Raw genomic sequence first — 21,378 nt, 5'->3', positions numbered from 1 at the left:
TTTTGGTCACATAATACCAAAGTTCCTGAATTTAAATGCTACAGGGGTCAGGCAAGTAACAATATAATATACAAGAAACAGTGGGGATTATGGCAAACCGGAAGGTACATGCACCTAAAGAGGAAGTGTGCTGCTCAGTGCCAGCTATTTTCTGTTAGGCATTCTGATTTTCTTTTTTCATGAAAAGTCTGGGATTTACATTTTTATGTAAAATTTTTAGATCTATAAATATAAACAGAAGGCAAATAATTCAAAAATTTAAAAAACAAACCTAGAGACCCTATTTACTAGAAGGTCACCAGTCTGAAACGTCTGCTACACTGACAGAATGATATATCACTCCTTAGAGTGAGCTCATTCCCTTAAATGATTTCCAATTACTATCTAGATGACAATGACTCCTAAGTGTTTATCTCTAGCCTCAGCATCTCTCTGGATCCTACACAAATGTTACCAAAGGCTCGCTAGATATCTGCCTGTCTTAAAAAACCTATACATGTACACTCTCAGAATCACTAATTAAACAGCATCACCTACTTGGTCTTCATAACTAGAAAACTTGTCCATCACCTTAGACTCATCACTTTTCCAACTTCTCTCCTGTATCCAATAAGTTCCCAAATCCTGTTGATTCTAACTAAGAAATATCCCTTAAATCTGGTCAGTTCCCTCTATTTCCCTCTGTCTAGAATGTCTTCTCTTACTTCCCCTTCCCTCCCAAGTCTCATTTATTCACCTGACCAATCTCTACCCATTTTTTCACCACTTAGCTCAAATATAATTTTTTTGGATAGCTTTTCCAAATTCTCCCTGACTCCCTACCAGAATCTCTTCCACTAGCATTAGCCCTTGATTAGCAACCTTCTCTCTTCCCTGTAGAAGTATCTAATGTATACAGTCATCCCTTGGTATCTGTAGGGGATTGGTTCCAGTACCCACCCCATATCCTCACAATCCTCAGATACTAGAGTGCGTTATATAAAATAGCATACTATTTGCATATAACCTACATACATGCTCCCGTCTACTTAAATCATCTCTGGATTACTTGTAATATCTAATACAATGCCTACATGTCACTTCATTCACATAGATTAAATGTAGCACTCAGTTCATAGCAAATTCAAATTTTGCTTTTTTGGAATTTTGTGGAATTTCTTTTCCCTGAGTATTTTTTATCTGTGGCTGGTTTAATCCATGGATACAGAACTCATGAATACAGAGGGTCAACTGTATTAAAATTTCTGTTCTATCTTTTCCCCTACTAAATAGTAACCATCTAAAGATAAAACACAGGGCTTTAGTCTTAAAATCCAAAGCACGTGACACACAGTAAATACACAAAAGATAATTGTCTAAAGAGCATACATGTACTGTATGTATTTATAAACGATTAGACATGTAAAGCATTTTTTGGTCATGTTTATAGCACGAACAGTAGAGCCAGGCTAGGTGCAGTGGTTCACACCTGTAATCCCAATACTTTGGGAAGTTGAAGTGGGAGGATTGCTTGAGCCCAGGAGTTCAAGACCAGCCTGGGCAACAAAGAGACACCCAGCCTCTACAAAAAAATTTTAAACATAGCCAGGCATGGTGGTTCAAGCCTGTGGTCCCAGCTACAAAGGAAGCTAAGGCAGGAGGATCACTTGAGCCCTGGAGTTTGAGGCTGCAGTGAGCCCTGTTCACACCACTGCACTCCGGCTTAGGTGAGTCCTTGTCACAAAAAAAACAAAAACAAAAACAAAACAAAAAAAAAACGAAAAAAGAGAGCGAGCTAGCTCTCGAAATAGATGGAGTAATACTACCATGAAAGAGAAAATATATTCATACCCCACTCCTGGTAGCTTCAGATTTTGCTGGCCAGGCATGGGCGGCTCACGCCTATAATCCCAGAACTTTAGAGGCCAAGGTGGACGGATCACCTGAGGTCAGGAGTTCAAGACCAGCCTGCCCAACATGGCGAAACCCTGTCTCTACTAAAAGTACAAAAAATTAGCCGGGCATGGTGGCACGCGCCTGTAATCCCAGCTACTCAGGAGGCTGAGGTTGGAGAATCGCTTGAACACGGGAGGCAGAGGTTGCACTGGGCAGAGATTGTGCCACTACACTCCAGCCTGGGCGACAGAGCAAGACTTTGTCTAAAAAAAAAAGCCAGGTGCAGTAGCTCACGCCTGTAATCCTAGCACTTTGGGAGGCCAAGGCAGGCAGATCACTTGAGGTCAGGAGTTCGAGACCAGCCTGGCCAACACGGCAAAACCCTGTCTTTACTAAAAATACAAAAATTAGCCAGGCATGGTGGCAGGTGCCTGTAATCCCAGCTACTCAGAAGGCTGAGGCAGGAGAATGGATTGAACCCAGGAGGCGGAGGTTGCAGTGAGCCAAGATCACGCCATTATACTCCAGCCTGGTCGAGAGAGCAAGAGTCTGTCTCAGAAGGAAAAAAAAAGTATAATTCAATAGGTTAAAAATAAAAGAAAGAAAATATAGAACTCAACTGCTGGTACATCTAGATCTGGTGAACTAAGCTTCCTCAGAGCAGCTTTGTGCCCTCTTATTCTCTCACCTTTTTTTTTTTTGTCCACTGTTGCCCAATGGCACAATAATAGCTCACTATAGCCTCAATGTCCCAGGCTCAAGCAATCCTCCCACCTCAGCCTTCCAAGTAGCTGGGATGCACCACCACACCCAGCTAATATTTTTTTTACTTTTAGTAGAGATGAGGTCTTGCTATATTCCCCAGGGTGTCTCACCTTTCTTTCTTTGTTTCTTTTTTAAAATTTTTTGTAGAGATGAAGTCTTGCTATGCTACCCAGGCTGGTCTCAAACTCCTGGGCTCAAACTATCCTCCTGCCTCAACTTCCTAAAGTGCTGGGATTACAAGTGTGAACCACTGTGCCTGGCCTTTACCTTTCCTAAACATCAGTTTCCTTCTTAAGCATTTATATTCAATTTTTCCATTTTAAATACTATTTTCATTAATAGTAACATATATACTAGAAGTTAAATCCTATGGTTCTTTCCTATGATCATCTAATTCTCATCAATCTTTGATATGCTAGAATACCTCATATAGCCAAATGTTGCTTTTATTTTTAAATGTAAAGAAATAGGGTTTATTCTCAAGTTCTCTGTCTGGCAAATTAAAGATATCCCTAGAAACCATGTATTCAAATAATTTATTAAACAGATGGTCTGTGAGTTCTTGAACTAGTGATCTCTAGATATCAGTTTGGATATACTAAGATCACACCATGTCATACAACCTCATTACTTAGGGTTACATAACTACACCCACATATCAAGTCATCGGGATTTTTTTTTTTTTTTTTTTGAAACATAGTTTCACTTTGTTGCCCAGGCTGGAGTGCAGTGGTACTCAGCTCACTGCAACCTCCGCCTCCCAGGTTCAAGCAATTCTTGTGCCTCAGCCTCCTGAGTAGCTGGGATTACAGGCAACCGCCACCACGTCTGGCCGATTTTTTGTATTTTGGTAGAGATGGGGTTTCACCATGTAGCCCAGGCTGGTCTCGAACTCCTGAACTCAGACAATCTGCCCGTCTTGGCCTCCTAAAGTGCTAGGATTACAGGCGTGAGCCACCATGCCCGACCAAGTCATCTGGATTTTAGCTAAGCATATGACAGTCTCTTGTGACAAACAGGAGATCATGACAGGAATGTCTGAAACAAGGACCAGCAAACTACAGGCCAAATCCAGCCCGCAGCCTGTTTTTGTAAATAAAGTTTTGCTGGAACATAGCCCATGCTCATTCATTTATGGCTGCTTTCATGCTACAAGGGCAGGGAAGAGTAGATGCAAGAAAGATGTATGGCCCACAAAGCCTAAAATATTTATCCCCTGGGCCTTTATAGGTAAAGTTTGTTGACCCATGAATTAAATAAAATGTGAAATAATAGCTAACTAAAAGGCAATAATGAAGAAAAGTGGTAACTTTTAACCTAGAAGAATGCCACTAATAACATATGCAAGAAATCTCATTTCTTATATAATCTCTTTCAGTTTTTTTTTTTTAAGATAGAGTATTGGCAAAAAAATTAGCCGGGCGTGATGGCGGGTGCCTGTAGTCCCAGCTACTCGGGAGGCTGAGGCAGGAGAATGGCGTGAACCCAGGAGGTGCAGCTTGCAATGAGCTGAGATTGCGCCACTGCAGTCTAGCCTGGGCAAAAAAGCGAGACTCCGTCTCAAAAAAAAAAAAAAAGATGGAGTATTGGCTGGGCACGGGGGCTTACACCTGTAATCCCAGCATTTTGGGAGGCTGAGGCGGGTGCATCACCTGAGGTCAGGAGTTTGAGACCGGCCTGTCCAACATGGTAAAATCCCATCTCCACTAAAAATACAAAAATATTAGCCAGGCATGGTGGCAGGCACCTGTTATTCCAGCGACTTCAGAGGCTGAGGCAGGAGAATCGCTTGAAACTGGGAGGTGGAGGTTGCAGTGAGCCAAGATCACGCCACTGCACTCCAACCTGGGTGACAGAGCAAGACTCTGTCTCAACAACAATAAATAAATAAATAAAATAATATGGAGTCTCGCTCTGTCACCCAGGCTGGAGTGCAGTGGCGTGATCTCGGCTCACTGCAACCTCCGCCTCCCAGATTCAAAGGCACCTGGCCTTTTCAACATTTTTACTAAATAATTTTAATTCAAGGTTTATCAGATTTGTACACATTACAAAAACCTGGGTACAGTATCTAAAATGCTGAATGACAGAATTCAATTTTTAAAATATCTATATATGCTGGAACACAGCCTCAATAACAGTATGAAATTTTCTAGGGATAAATTCACGTTCATTCTTACAACAATAACAAAAAATCAACAGCACAAGTTGGAGAAATCAAAGACCTAACATAATGGTACTTCATGTGGAACAGTCCTCGGGAGTTCAGAAATCTGCAGACTCAATAAGTACACAGAGTAACACGGTGCCAAAATATTAATGCTGAAATTATTAAAGAATAGCATATTGAATAAAGGATATGTACGTGCATTTCAATATACTCTGTTGGTCAGACCAAATCTGGACTATTGTCTTCACAGTTTTAGAAATCAGTCTAAAAGCAATATAACAAGGGGATCTGAAAATCCTGCCACATGAAGATTTTTTAACACTCTCAAAAGGTGAAGATTTAGGACATAGAAAAATGCTTCAAATAAGGGAATGACTTATTCAAAAAAATAGTTTATGGCCTGGTGCAGTGGCCAACACCTGTAATCCCAGCATCTTGGGAGGTTGAGGCAAGAAAATCACTAGAAGCCAGGAGTTCCAGACCAGCCTGGGCAACATAGTGAGACCCCATTCCTACAAAAAATTTAGAAATTAGCTGGGCATGGTGGCAGGCGCCTATAGCTCTAGCTACTTGTGAGGCTGAGGCAGGAGGATTGCCTGAGCCCAGGGGTTTGAAGCTGCAGTGAGCCTGGGTGACAGAGGGAGACTCAAGCTCTCAAAAACAAACAAGCTGGGTGTGGTGGCTCACGCCTGTAATCCCAGCACTTTGGGAGGCCGAGGCAGGCAGATTACAAGGTCAGGAGTTCGAGACCAGCCTGGCCAACATAGTGAAACCCCGTCTACTTAAAACACAAAAATTAGCTAGGCATGGTGGCAGGCACCTGTAGTTCCAGCTACCTGGGAGGCTGAGGCAGGAGAATCGCTTGAACCTGGGAGGCAGAGGTTGCAGTGAGCCAAGATCACGCCACTGCACTCCAACCTGGGCGAAAGAGTGAGACTCCGTTTCAAAAAGGATAAAAACAAAAACAAAAAACAAACAAACAACAAAGAAAATGCACGTGTTTTCACTTACATGTGGAATCTAGAACAAACTCATAGAAGCAGAGTAGAATGTGGTTACCAGAGGCTGAAGGGCAGGGGGACAAAACCTCAATTAGGAGGAATTGGGTCTTTTTTGTAAGATTTATTGCACAGTATGGTGAATATAGTAAATAATAATGTATTTACATTTCAAAATTGCAAAAAGAGTAAATTTTTTTGTCATTTCAATTTTTAAAAGAAATTTTTGTGGGTACATAGTAGGTGTATATATTTATGGGGTAAATGCAGGCACATAATGCCCACATCAGAATAAAATGGAGTCTCCATCACCTCAAGCATTTATCCTTTTTTTGTGTTACAAACAGTCCAATTACACTCTTTTAATTGTCATAAAATATACAATAAATTATCGTTGACTGTAGTCACCCTGTTGTGCTTTCAAATACTAGATCCCATTCATTCTAACAATATTTTTGTACCCATTAACCATCCCCATTTCCCCCACTCCAGCTACCCTTCCTAGCCTTCTAACCATTATTCTACTAGCTAAGAGTAAATTTCAAATGTTCTCACCACAAAAAATAAGTATTTGAGGTAATAAATGTTAATCAGCTTGATTTAATTATTCCACATTTTCTTCATAATCATAACCTTACCTTGTACTTCATAAATATATACAACTATAATTTGTCAATTTATAATTTAATAAATTAATAAATAGGAAGGAGAAAAGAAAATAAAGTGCTCAAATAATGACAGGAACAGAAAAACCAAGCTAGGGCTCCTAATAACCAAATCTGGAACAGCCGGAACTTTTTTTTTTTTTTTTGAGAGTGTCTCACTCTGTCACCTAGGCTGGAGTGCAGTGGCGTGATCTCGGCTCCGTGTAGCCTCGACCTCCTGAGCTCCAGTGATTCTCCCACCTCAGCCTCCCAAATAGCTGGGACTATAGTCACAAGCACACGCCCGGATAATTTTTTTTATTTGTAGAGACTGTTGCCCAGGCTGGTCTCAAATTCCTGACCTCAAGCGATCCACCTGTCTCAGCCTCCCAAAGTGCTGGAATTACAGGCATGAGCCACGGTGCCTGGCCTGCAACATTTAAATAATGAAGTAACAGATTATGATCCACTGAATAAAATAACAATTCATTAGTCCATATTAAAATAAATAAATTTGAGTGTGATGAAGAATAAGATACACAGTTTCAAAGTACTCCACAAAATATTCATTTATTAATTACAAAAGGGAAAAGAGTAACTTCACAGATGAAAAGCCTGGCAGATAACTCCTTAATCAAGTAATCAAAGTCAACATCACCACCACTAATGAGACACAATGAAATCATGTGCCTGTGTGCCATCTGAGAAAATGCAATGAGAAGAACACAGCACAATTTCTATGATATTCCTGCAAAAGACCATTACCTGATTCCAACCAAAAGAAAACAGCAAAGAAAACCTAAATTGAGGGACATTCTATACAGTAACTGACCTGTAACCCTCAAAAGTGTCCAGGTTATAAAAGTTAAGGGAGGAGAGTTGATTCTAATGTCTCTCTCCCCAACCACGGGATTACACTGCAGTGGTCCCTGTGCCTATTGCCATGGCCTCCCTTGAATAAAGTCAGCTTTACCACCTTTTTTTTTTGAAAGTCTTGCTTTGTCACCCAGGCTGCAGTGCAGTGGTGCAATCTCAACTCAGTGCAAACTCTGCCCCCTGGGTTCAAATGATTCTCGTGCCTCAGTCTCCCAAGTAGCTAGGATTACAGGCATATGCCACCATGCCCAGCTACCGTTTTTTGTATTTTTAGTAGAGACGGGGTTTTGCCATGTTGACTAGGCTGGTTTGAACTCCTGACCTTAAGCGACCTGCCCACCTCAGCCTCCCAAAGAGTTGGGATTACAGGCGTGATCCACCACCTGGCCTGCTTTGCTATCTTTTTTTTTTTTTTTTTAAAGTTAAGGGAGGAATGAGGAATTATTCCAGACTGAAGAGGATAAAAATACATGACACATAAACAATATATGATTGTGGAATGAATTATTTTGGTAAAAAGATCATCATTAGGATATGTGACAAAACTTGAATGATGTTTGAAAGTTAGATGGTATAATGTATCAAATGTATTCATTTCCTAGATTTTGACTGTCAGTCATACTATGGTAATGTAGCAGAATGTTCTTGTTTATAGGACATACTATATCGGCAACTTACTCTCATATGGTTCAAGTGGCAAGGGCTTACTTTTTGTTGTACTTCCAACTTTTCTATAAGTCTAAGATATTTTCAAAGTAAAAAAAAAAAGTAGCCATAATTTTATAAGTCAAAATAGAGATAACAAGGAATTGTTACCATGATGTAAGTGAAAAGTCATTTCTGAAATTATGGCATCGTACGATCAGTCTCAGTTATTATAAATGCACATCAGAATTACCTAGAATGCTTTCAAAGAACACTGAGGTTTGGAGATCCGGTCCAGGCCAATTAAGTCTCTGGGGGTGATATGCAGGCATCAGCATTCTTTAAAAAGCTTTCTATTAATTCTGATGTGCAGTCAAGGCTGAGAACCATCAGCATGTGCTAGCTCCTGAAGGTTGTTCACCCTGAGAGAGTTTCATTTAGGCATTTTCTCTGTAGTCTTTCTGGCCTCACCCATGCTAAAGTTCATTACTTTCTCCACTGTACCTTGGACTTACTAGTATGATAGTTTTAATCATATTGTTCTGTAATTATCTGTTTATAATATTTTTATTTTGCAGTAAAATGAATACCTTCTAACACAAGGATTGCTATGTTATTCAGCATTATAGCTTCAGCGGGTGCAGTGGCTCATGCCTATAATCCCAACACTTTGGGAGGCTGAGGCAGGCACTTGAGCTCAGGAGTTGAAGACCAGCCTGGGCAACATGGTGAAACCCTATCTCTCCAAAAAATATAAAAACAGCTGGACGTGGTGATGCACGCCTGTGGTCCTAGTTACTCGAGAGGCTGAGATAGGAGGATTGCTTGAGCCAGGGAGGCAAAGTTTGCAGTGAGCTGAGATTGTGCCACTGCACTCCAGCCTGGGTGACAAAGTGAGACCTTGTCTCAAATAAATAAATAGGAAGAAAAATAAGATGGTAAGAAAAGGAATATAGAAGAATATGAAAGACTCAATTTCTTCCCGCAAGTAGCTTATAGCCAGGAAAGAAGACAGATATAAAAACAAAAAAAATGATCAGAGGGGAGTAACTTCAACACTGCAGTCTAATTTTCTCTCCCCTGTGCCTCACTAAGCTATGCTGTGAAACCAAAGTAGGATCTTCAAAATTACTTACACTTAAAAGTACCTGAGTAGAACTCCATATATTCTCTTTCTAAAAATATAAAACTGAAACTACTTAAATTGTTTTGAGGCCCTGGATGTTTTTTTCCTGTAAGTAAAAGATTCTTGACCAAAAAAAGAGATCCCCATCCTGCCATATGCTTAAAAACCTGGAAATACCATGGTTACTCTGTAAAGCCAGGATTTTTCTCTCTTCCAGTACGAGCAATTATAAAAATTACTTATCTAATAATGTGTACAAAAAGATTGAGGCAGAAATCAGTATAGTTGCTATTCAAGTTAAGTTTAAATACCTTGTAACACTTACCTTATCCGCACACATTGACACTTTAATGTCCTGCTGAGATATTTCATAATGCCGGATATTAAAAACATAATTACCAGCCAATTTTAAAATATCAGCTGAGATATACTCTAGCACAGCCACAATATATAGGGACACATGGTAGTCCACTTTGTACCCTAACACTTCCTGTGAAAAGAATAAATAGTTTAATTGCAAAATGTAGCAGTCAAGTATTAAACACTTAAAAAATTCCTATTTAACATCCTTGCTTATAAAAAACTTTCTATTAACATGTCTAAATGTATGGGTACCACAGGATATAGAATGAATCTTTGGTCCCTGTATTAGGGGCTTTTTTTCTTTTAAGAGACATCTAATCTAACAACTCTGCCTTTTATCAAACAACAATAGTTGATCTTAATATAGAAATCTTGGGTTGGACTCCACTAAAAGCCTCTTAATACATTAACCAAAACTCATCTGACAAATATCAAAATATCTGCTATCTTCAAGGACTCTGCTTTAAAACCAGTATCCCCTAATTACAGTAGTTTCTACTGAGGGGATGTGTGGAAGTGTCTGTGTGTGTGTGGCAGGCGGGGGTGGGGGGGGCTTGAATTTGCTACAAAACTCTTAAAATCCATATACACCAAACATATTTTGCCCTATGCACTAATATCCATCTAGTAGCCAAACTAGGTCCTAGCCCACTTTTCCAGTATATAAAAAATAATCTGTGATAATACAAATTAATTTTAAAGACAGTTCTGAACTCACAGTAGCTTCTGAAATTATACACTTTCTTAATCAACAAATGGCTGAGAATCATGGCCTACTACATAGGAATCAGTCAGTAGCAGTCATCGGAAGATGCCATAAAGATGCCATAATGGGCCAGGCATGATGGCTCATGACTCTTATCCTAGCAGTTTGGGAGGCCAAAGTAGGTGGATCACTTGAGTCCAGGAGTTTGAGACCAGCCTGGGCAACACAGCAAGACCCTGTCTCTATTTAAAAAACAAAAAAGATGCCACAAAATAATAGTGATGCATTATCACTATTAATAATTTTTAATAGTTTGAAAAGCAATTCAATTTCACCAGAGTATAATCATTTTGTATACATATTTATACGATGTGTATGTACAAGTATACACATGGAAGTGCACATATACACACTAACACAGACCATGCTACATTAATGCTTTATAAATATAGAAATAAAATATTACTTGTTATAAAGAACACCCCCCAACTAATGTTTAATCTTTTGTTACCTTCAACGAAGGATGGATTTTGTCCACAGGCAGTAAAAGAGGATTTCTTCGTTTTCGTTTTTCTATAGCAGATTGTGCATCAGCAATGGCCCATTTATCAATTGGGTGAGGAAAGGTCTTCTGAACTCGCTCCTGCTCAATCACAGCAGAACCATTGTAGTATTAATAAAAGTGTTTGTAAATAGGAAATTCATACAAAATTCAATTTGATCTCTATTCTTAATGCTAGCGGATAATAGTGACATAATACATTCTGATTCCTGTAATAAATAAATTTTTTGGCTTAAAAAAAAGGTCAGGCTGGGCACGGTGGCTCACGCCTGTAATCCCAACACTTTGGGAGGCTGAGGCAGGTGGATCACTTGAGCTCAGGAGTTTGAGACCAGTCAGGCAACATGGTGAACCCCCATCTCTATTAAAAATACAAAAATTAGCCTGGCATGGTGGTGCATGCCTATAGTCCCAGCTATTTGGGAAGCTGAGGTGGGAGGATTGCTTGAACCCAGGAGGCGGAGGTTGCAGCAAGCCGAGATCACGCCACTACATTCCAGCCTGGGTGAGAGGGAGACCCCCAGCTGAAAAAAAAAAAAAAGGTCAACAGGACTATCAAAAATTTTCCACATAATTTTCATGGATAAAACAAAAAGGTAAACTTCAAAAAGAAAGCTTTAAGCATAATTAAGATGAACTGGAAAAAGGAAAAAAACAACATATAGGATATATAAGAAAGATTAAAGTGAACATGAAATAATGTATTAGTGATTTTAAGTTAGGTTTCTAGAGTTAAAACTATTTACCTAGCAGAGCAGAAATTGTTCATTCATTTTTAATCATTAGTATACAGCCAGTCTCCTTTCGCTAATCTTAGAGCTTCAAATAAAAGAGGTCATGTATCTCTTGGAAGATGAAGTGGGTGAAAGAGCTCAGAATGGCTTAGAAAATACGTACCTTGACAAAAACAACCCTAGCCTTTGTGGTTCATCTTGTTTTTTTGTTGTTGTTGTTTTGTTTTGTTTTGTTTTTTTGGAGACAGGGTCTCACTCTTGTCACTCTGTCTGTGTCACTTCTGGCTGAAGTGCAAGTGCAGTGGCGGGATCTCAGCTCACTGCAACCTCCACTTCCCAGACTCCAATGATCCTCCCACCTCAGCATCCCGAGTAGCTGGGACTACAAGCACATACCGCTACTCTTGGCTAATTTGTCTATTTTTTGTAGAGACAGAGTTTTGCCATGTTGCCCAGGCCAGTCTCAAATTCCTGGGCTCAAGTGATTGTGTCCACCTCAACTTCCCAAAGTGCTGGGATTACAGGTGTGAGCCACTGCACCTAGGCAGTTCATCTAATTTTAATTTAATCAGTGATTCATTGGCATGAAAAACAAGAACTGCTGAGATCTGAATTAAACTCTAACTTAGCAGGGTTTCCTATATTTATAGTTATATTCTCAGATTTTAGCAAATTTAGCTATTGAAAAGTATGCTTTCAGTGTGTTTAGTTCATGTTCAAAACTAGTAGCAGAGGCTGGGCATGGTGGCCCATGCCTCTAACTAAGTCTAGCACTTTGGGAGACCGAGGTGGGAGGATCCCTTGAGGCCAGGAGTATGAAACCAGCCTGCGCAATGTAGGGAGACCCTGTCTCTACAAAAAACTTTAAAAATTAGCCAGGCATGGCTGCATGCACTTGTAGTCCCAGCTACTTGCAAGGCTGAGGCAGGAGAACTGCTTGATCCCAGGAGTTCAAGGCTACAGTGAGCTATGATCCTGACACTACACCCTAGTCTGGGTGATAAAGCAAGACCCTGTCTCTTAAAACAAAACACAACAAAATCCAAACAACTGGCAGCAGAGAACAGGGGGAAAAAAATGCTTTAATTCCAAGAATCCTGGAAAATCTTAATAGCTCAATCACTACAAATTAAGATTTTCCTTTATACTGAAAGTTGTTGTAGCTGGGCATGGTGGCTAACACCTGTATCCCAGCACTTTGGAAGGCTGAGGAGGGAAGATCACTGAAGGCCAGGAGTTCAAGACCAGCCTGGGCAACACAGCAAGGCCCAGTCTTTACAAAAATAAAAATAAAAATTAGCTGGGTGCAGTGACACGTGCCTGTAGTCCCAGCTACTCGGGAGGCTGAGGCAGGAGGATTACTTGGGCCCAGGAGTTCAAGGCTACAGTGAGTTATGATCATGCCACTTCATAAAAAGAAAGAAAGAAGGTTGTTGCTTATAGAAACAAATTTCAAAAAAAAAAAAAAGGAAATGTAAGCAGTACAGTATAAAAGTAATTTTTGAAAATATAAAAATTAGCCTGGGGTACACGCCTGTAGTCCCAGCTACTTGGGAGGCTGAGGCAGGACAATCGCTTGAACCTGGGTGGCTGAGGTTGCAGTGAGCCAAGATCACACCACTGTACTCCAGCCCGGGCGACAGAGTGAGACGCCATCTCAAAAAATAAAAATAAAAATAATTTTTGATAGCTGTACTATTAGACATTTGTTTTGTTTTTAGCAGGAGAAAAATAATACCAATTTTATTAATATTAATTTTATGTGCACAGGGTGCTTTTATACAAAAGAAGTAAAACTCTCCCTAACAGATATCGCTAAAAATCCAAAAATACTCCCATGTAACCAAGGCAAAACAATTATTTTAGTACTAATTTAAACATAGTTTTTCAGATATATATATATACACACACACATACATACATATACTTTTTTTAAATCAATGAGCAAATGTCCTCAAAATTTACACTGATCTTTTACTGAGGTAATAGTTATATGCAGTAAGATACACAGATCATAAAATGTACAATTTGTTGAGTTTTAGAAATGCTTATGTCTGTGTAACCATCATCTCAACTGACATAGAGAACATTTTTTTTTGTTTTTTTTTTTTTTGAGACGGTCTCCCGCCACCCAAAGTACTGGGATTACAGGTGTGAGCCACCGCACCTAGCCTTATTATTCAATATAAAGTACTATGTTTTGAGTTCTCTCTAAAAAATATGTCCCTAACCCCAGGTTATGAAGATATTTTCCAGAATTTTCTTCTAGAAATCTTGTAGTTTAGCTGTTATGTCTAAGGCCATGATCCATTTTGAATTAATTTTTGTCTACAGCATGAGATAGGTTTCAAGGTTTTTTCCTCTCATAAATGTACCCAGTTGTTCTAAGACTTTTTTTTTTCTGAAAAACTTGCCTTTCCTCAATGAACTGCCTTGACGTTTTTGTCAAAAACAAACTGACCATATATATCATACGTAATTTCAGTGGTTTTAGTTTTCACAATAATTTAGAATGATATAGATACAAAAATTAATTCATACAGTGGTTGAGAGACATTTTGAAATGACAAAATAATTTTTACCTCTACATCTTGAACAGTCCTTGGCTGGGCCATGCATAATTTATTAAGCAGCTGAAAAATCAGCTCTTCAATATAATAGAGAGACTCTTCATTAGCTGAGAGAGTGGGATGCACTTGTTCCTGAACCTTTAAAAAAAAGTTATCAGTTAAAGTAATGGCAAAATAATATAAATTGAACAAAAGTCAAAGAGAATCTTATATATAATTAATATTTTACTATAATGGTTACTCAAAATAGACATAAAACACAAAATGAAGAAAAAAACTATTTGTTGGTCTCTGTAAACTTTTCTTAATCCATAGAGCAGTGGTTCTTAAGCATTTTTGGACCCTTTGAAAAATCTATGGAAAGCCATTGAACCCTCTCTTCTCTATCACCAAAAAGCATATACACATAAACTATTCTATACAATTTCAGAGGAATTGTGGATACCTTGAAGTCAGTAAACCTACTTGAAGTCTATGCAGGTCATGAATCCCAGTAATAAAGGTAATATCTGAAAACTATACTCCTTTACAAATTATAGAGGTGCTCTGTGAAATAGGTGCTACTCAGCTTTCACAATAGCACTGTCACCACCAGCTATGCTAAGCCCCCCACCTTTCTTTCTTTTCTTTTCTTTATTTTTTTTTTAAGCAGCTGCATCCTTCTAGGAATGAGCCGTTTTTGTTTCTAAATTTTCTGTCCTAAATAATAATCCAGTCTGACTGGATATAAGAAATATGGTAAATAGTACCTAGCATACAGTAGGTGTTCTATAAATATTTGTTGAAAGAAATAATAAAAAATTATTGCTTTCCTTTCTTTTCTTTTTTTGAGACAGGGTCTCACTCTGTCACCCAGGCTCACTGCAGACCTGGGCTCCAGCAACCCTCCCACCTCAGCCTCCCAAGGAGCTGGCACTACAGGTGTGTGCCACGACGACCTGGCTAATTTTTATAACTTTTTGTAGAGATGAAGTCTCACCATGTTGCCCAGACTGGTCTTGAACTCCTGGGCTCAAGTGATCCTCCCACCTCAGCTTCCCAAAGTGCTGGGATTATATGCATGAGCCACCGCACCCAGCCTGCTTTAACTTTTTATGCCATGAAGTCAGAAGGATATCAGAAGCACTAACACAAAAATAGATAACTTGAATAGCCTCATAGTTAAGCAAAAGTAATTTAAAACCCTCCCCACAAAAAACACAGCATTGAAGTTAACCATTTCATTTGAAGTCTCAAAATTTACCATAGAGTTCTTTCTAACATCAGATCACACACCCACCGCTAAACTGACCATTGCCAAACGATGATGAGTCTATGATTTAGACTTTGCCATTTCCTAAGAGATCCATGCCTGAACAAAATTAGACTTTTAAAAAATTAGCATAGGCACGGTGGCTAACATCTGTAATCCCAGCACTTTGGGAGGCCGAGGTGGATGGATCACCTGAGGTCAGAAGTTTGAGACCATCCTGGCCACATGGTGAAACTAAAAATACAAAATTAGCTGGGTGTGGTGGCACGTGCCTGTAATCCCAGTTACCCAGGACGCCGAGGCAGGAGAATTGCTTGAACCTGGGAGGCAGAGGTTGCAGTGAGCAGAGATCGCACCACTGCACTCCAGCCTGGACAACTCCATCTCACACACACACACAAAAAAGCATAAAATTGTCCATTATAGCCTCATATTTTGTAAGTCTATAGGATTTATAGTAAAATCCCTTCTTTCATTCCTAATATTAGTTATTTGTGTATTCGTTCTTTTCTTGATCAGCATCTCAGAGGTTTATCAATGTTATTAATCTTTTAAAGAACCAACTCTCGGCTTTTATGATCCTATTTTATGTTTGTTTTATATTTCATTTATTTTTGCTTTATCTTCATTATTTCTTCTGCTTTTTATGTCCTTTTGCCAACTTCTTGAGATGGATACTTTGCTCATTTTTGTCAACCTTCCTTTTCTGATATGTATGTTTTCTCTAAAACTACTTTTGTAAAAACCCACATATTTTCATATGGAATATTTTTATAATCTTCCAGTTCAAAATACAGTCATCCTTCAGTATCTGTAGGAAATTAGTTCCAGGACACCTGTGGATACCCAAATCCATGGATGTCCAAGTCCTTTATATATAATTGTGTAACATTTGTATACAACCTACACACATCCTCCCATATACTTTAAATCATCTATAGGTTACTTATAATACCTAATACAATGTAAATGCTATGTAATAGTGGTTATATTGTATTGTTTAGGAAATAATGACAAGAGAAAAGTCTGTATGTGTTCAGTACAAATGCAACCATCCATTATTTTCCCAAATACTGTTGATCTGAGGTTGGCTGAATCTATGGATTAAGAACCCAAGGATAAGAATGGTGGACTACAGTTTCTAATTTCCATTATGGTTTCTTCTTTCATCTTAAGAATCTAGAAGCAAATTTCTTAATTTTTAAACATGAGATTTTTTTAAAGGTTTTTAAAATTGATTTCTGTAATAATCACATGTGGTCAGAAAACATACTTTCTTTTGGCCAGGCGCGGTGGTTCACGCTTGTAATCCCGGCACTTTGGGAGGCTGAGGCGGGCGGATCACGAAGTCAGGAGATCGAGACCACGGTGAAACCCCGTCTCTACTAAAAATACAAAAAATTAGCCGGGTGTGGTGGCGGGCGCCTGTAGTCCCAGCTACTCGGAGAGGCTGAGGCAGGAGAATGGCGTGAACCCAGGAGGCGGAGCTTGCAGTGAGCCGAGATAGTGCCACTGCACTCCAGCCTGGGCGACAGAGCGAGACTCCGTCTCAAAAAAAAAAAAAAAATACTTTCTTTTTCATTTTTATTTACTTATTTAATTTTTTTGAGACAGAGTCTCATTCGACCACCCACGTTGGAATGCAGTAGTGCAATCATGGCTCACTGTAGCCTTGACCTCAAGCTGGCCTTGAACTTGTGAGGTCAAGCTATCCACCCACCTCTGGCTCCCAAAATGCTGGGATTATAGGCATAAACCACCATGCCTGGCCAGAAAACATATTTTCTGTGATTTCAATCTTTTGAAATTTGTTGAGACTTGTATTATAGCCCATTATAGGGGTCTACCTGGCTTCATTGACAAACTCATCAAACATAAAGGAAGCAATACAACAATCTTAAGCGAACATTTAGAAAATTTTTTTTAAAAAGATACTCTCCAATTTATTTTGGGACTAGACTTTATACATAAACTCGAAAGGAAAGATGAAAATTATAGGCCATTTTTAGCTCAGCACAGTGGTTCATGCCTGTAATCCCAGCACTTTGGGAAGCCAAGGTCAGAGGATCACTTGAGGCGAGGAGTTCCAGACCAGCCTGGGCAACACAGCAAGACCCCGTCTCTCCAAAATAAAAAATTAGCTGTGCATAGTGGCATATGCCTGTAGTCCCAGCTACTCAGGAGTCTAAGGCAGAAGGATTACTTGAGCCCAGAAGGTCAAGGCTACAGTGAGACATGATGGTACCACTGCGCTCCAGCCTGGGGGAATGAGCAAGACCTCATCTCTAAAAGAAAAGAAAATTATAGGCCATTTTAACTTATGAATCCAGAAAAAAAAAAAAAAGCCTAAGTGTCACCTAACTAAATTCCATAATGTATACAAATAAGATAATACAATCATAGCCAGACATGGTGGCTCACACCTATAATCCCAGCACTTTGGGAGGCTGGAAGTGGGTGGATCATCTGAGGTCAGGAGTTCGAGACCAGCCTGGACAACATGGTGAAACCCCGTTTTACTAAAAATATAAAAATTAGCTAGGTGTGGTGGCACAGGCCTGTAATCCTAGCCACTTGGGTGGCTAAGGCAGGAGAACTGCTTGAACCCAGGAGACAGACGCTGCTGTGAGCCGAGATCACTGCAATCCAGCCTGGATGACTGAGCGAGACTCCATCTCAAAAAAAAAAAAAAAAAAAAGAAAGAAAGAAAAGAAAAGAAAAATAATATGACCATCCCAATATATATGTAGAAAAGCCATTTGAAAAAAATTCAACATTCATTCATGATAAAATCTCTTTGTGGGCCTGGCACGGAGGCTCACGCCTATAATCCCAGCACTTTAAGAGGCCGAGGTGGGTGGGTCACTTGAGGTGAGGAGCTCAAGGCCAGCCTGGCCAACATGGTGAAATCCCGTCTCTACTAAAAATACAAAAAATTGGCCACGCATGGTAGCAGGCGCATGTAGTCCCAGCTACTCAGGAGGCTGAGGCAGGAGAATCGCTTGAACCCGGGAGGCGGAGGTTGCAGTGAGCCGAGATCATGTGCCATTGCACTCCAGCCTGGGTCAGAGTGAGACTCTGTCTCAAACAAACAAACAAAAAATCTCTTTGTGAACTTCTTTCATTTGATAAAGGATGTATACTAAAAAGCTACAATAGGCCGAGTGCAGTGGCTCAGACCTATAATCCCAGCACTTTGGGAGGCCGAGATGGGGGGATCACAAGGTCAGAGTTTGAGGCCACCCTGGCCAATATGGTGAAACCCCGTCTCTACTAAAAATACAAAAATTAGCTGGCGTGGTGGCGAGTGCCTGTAGTCCCAGCTACTCGGGAGGCTGAGGCAGAAGAATCGCTTGAACTGGGAAGCAGAGGTTGCAGTGAGCCGAGATCACGCCACTGCACTCCAGCCTGAGCGACAGAGCAAGACTACAACTCAAAAAAAAAAAAAAAAAGCTACAATAAAATCATAGTTAATGGTATGACAAGACACTGACAGCTTTCCTTTTGAGATCTAGAAAAAGGATATTTTCTATTACCATTTCTATTCCACATTATATTTGGAGGTCCTGGCTGGTGCAGTAAACCAAGAAAAAGAAAATTTCAGAATTGGTAAAGAAGAAAATTTGCAGATCATCTGACTGCCCATTGTGATGGTTAATTTTGGGGTGCCCATGTAACTGGTTACACACTATTTCTGGGTATGTCTGTCAGAGTATTTCTGGAGGAGATTAACATTTGAGTTGGTAGACTGAGAAAAGCAGATTACCCTCCCCAATGTGGCCTTATCTACTTGACTAAAGGCCTGAATAGAACAAAAGGCTGAGAAAGAATTCTTTCTCTCTGCCTGACTGTATTTGAGCTGGGACGTCAGTCTTCTGCCTTCAGACTCAGACTCAGACTGGAATTTGTATCATCAGCTCTTCTGGTTCTCAGGCCTTCAGACTATGACTAGAATTATACCATTGGCTTTTGTGGGTCTGCAGCTTGACAAATGCAGATCTTGGACTTCTTAGCCACCATAACCTCATGAGCCTATTTCCTTACAGTATATGTCGTGTGTGTGTGTGTGTGTGTGTGTGTGTGTGTGTGTGTGTGTGTGTGTGTGTGTGTTTCCTACTGGTTCTGCTTCTCTGAAGCATCCATGCACCCATGGAGGACAAAATAATGTACCCGTGCAGGACAAAAATATTGTAAAGATAAATTACCTGAATTCATAAAAAATAAACTTTTCTTTCTATGTAACAGCAACAAAGCTAGCAAACAAAATTTTTAGGCCAGGTGTGGTGGCTCACTCCTGTAATCCCAGCACTTTGGGAAGCTGAGGCGGGAGGATCACTTGAGCCCAGGAGTTCAAGACCAGTCCGGGCAACACGGTGAAACCCCACTTCTACAAAAAATTAGCCAGATGTGGTGGCACGCACCTGTAGTCCCAGCTACACGGGAGGCTGATGTGGGAGGATCACCTGAGCCCGGGAGGTCGAGGCTGCAGTGAGCCATGATTATGCCACTGCACTCCAGCTTGGGTGAGAGTGAGACCTTGTCTCAAAAAAAAAAAAAAATTAAATAGCATTAACAATAGAATTTAAAATACCGCATACCTTGAGTACATGATAAGGTACACATGACCCCTAGGGAGAAAACTAGACTTTAAGAAAAATTAAAGGGCTAAATAAATGAAAGATGATACCATGTTGGTGAACTGTCAGACTTAATATCGTATACAACTGAATTCTCTCAAAATTGATACACGCAGTTATAAAATCACAATCAAAACCAAGCAGGTTGTTTTGCTAAAAATGCCAAGATAATTTCATATGTACATAAAAGTGCAAAAGGCTAAGAAAACCAGTCATATATTCTTTTTTTTTAATTATTGACAACAAAGTCATATGTTTGTAAGGAAGTACAAGGATTTGCTCCAATGGTTGTCAGGATTTATTACAAAGCTATAGTAATGAAGAATGTGACAATGGCATAAGGATAGAGAAAGAAATCAATGGGACATAACAGAGTCCACAAACAAGTCCATATATATATATAGACGCTTATTTACAAAGATGGCACTGTAGAGTATGAGGTGTGGCAGAGAGTTGCAGGGAGGCAGGGAAGTGTATGAATAGTGTTGAACTACTGCAGAAAAATAAAATCAACTCCTACTTCATCCTTTACCCAAAAATCAATCCTAGCTGCATGTTAGGCCTAATAAATAAATATACCCAATAAAGCTCTGACAGTGTAAAACTAGATAATGTCTTCATGATTTCAGGATTGAAAAAGATTTCTTATATAGGACACAAAAAATTACTAGCTATGAAGGAAAGAACTGATAAACTTTATATTAAACTTTAAAATTTAGGTTATCAAAAGACATCTTTAAGAAAGTAAAAAGGCAAGTTACAGAGCTGGAGAAGATATATGTAGTACATATAACAAAAGGCTCATATCTAGAATATATAGAGAACTCCTAAAAGTTCAGTAAGAAAAAAATGATAAAAATCCCAAGACAAAAAATGGGCAAAAAACCCTTAAACTAGCACTTCACAAAAGAAGAAATTCAAATAGCCAATATATATATATTAAAAAGTGCTCTAGCTCTAAGTAATCAGAAAAATGCAAATTAAACGACCATGAACACTATCCGCTCACCAGGCAGCAAAACTAAAAATTCTGATAATACCAAAAGTTGGTAACTATGTGGAGCAATGGGAACTATCACACACTGCTACTAGAATGTAAAATGGTTCAATCACTTTCAAAAACTTTGCCATTAAGTACTAAAGTTCAAGACATGTATACTCTATGACTGAGCAATTCCACTATAGGATATATATATATTAAGGATAGATTTACATACATTTCTTTAGAGCTATACAGTCCAATATAATAGACACTAGCCTCATGTGGGTACTGAACACCTGAAATGTAGCTCCACTGAGTTGAAATGGGATGTTGGTGTAAAATACAAACCAGATTCAAGGATTCAGTATTAAAATAAGAAGTCAAATTCTCAATTTTTATGACGCATGCTGAAATGATTAGATTTACTGGGTTAAAAATATGTTATTAAAATCAATTTCATCTGTTTCTTCTTA

The 21,378-nt window shown here is 39.4% G+C and overlaps 1 protein-coding gene across 3 annotated transcripts in view; it reads right to left on the bottom strand.

The window, feature by feature from the left end:
* SOS2 (SOS Ras/Rho guanine nucleotide exchange factor 2) overlaps positions 1-21,378 on the bottom strand; it is a 114,709-nt gene that overhangs the window by 72,572 nt on the left and 20,759 nt on the right. For 2 of the 3 annotated variants that reach the window (XM_058429940.1, XM_032179211.2), the window contains exons 2-4: positions 14,047-14,172; positions 10,680-10,811; positions 9,425-9,589 (exon numbers count right to left, since the gene is read on the bottom strand). In XM_058429940.1, the coding sequence (XP_058285923.1) occupies positions 9,425-9,589; positions 10,680-10,811; positions 14,047-14,079 (330 nt within the window). In that variant the 5' untranslated portion in view covers positions 14,080-14,172. Of the gene's footprint in view, positions 1-9,424; positions 9,590-10,679; positions 10,812-14,046; positions 14,173-16,559; positions 16,641-21,378 lie in introns of those variants that run through there. The other variant, XM_058429941.1, reaches the window with a different exon arrangement.

The sequence above is a fragment of the Hylobates moloch genome, unplaced genomic scaffold (genome assembly GCF_009828535.3).
Source record: "Hylobates moloch isolate HMO894 unplaced genomic scaffold, HMol_V3 SCAFFOLD_16, whole genome shotgun sequence".
Classification (NCBI taxonomy): domain Eukaryota; kingdom Metazoa; phylum Chordata; class Mammalia; order Primates; family Hylobatidae; genus Hylobates; species Hylobates moloch.
Note: the sequence above shows the minus strand (reverse complement) of the source record. Positions and strands in the feature narration are given on the sequence as shown.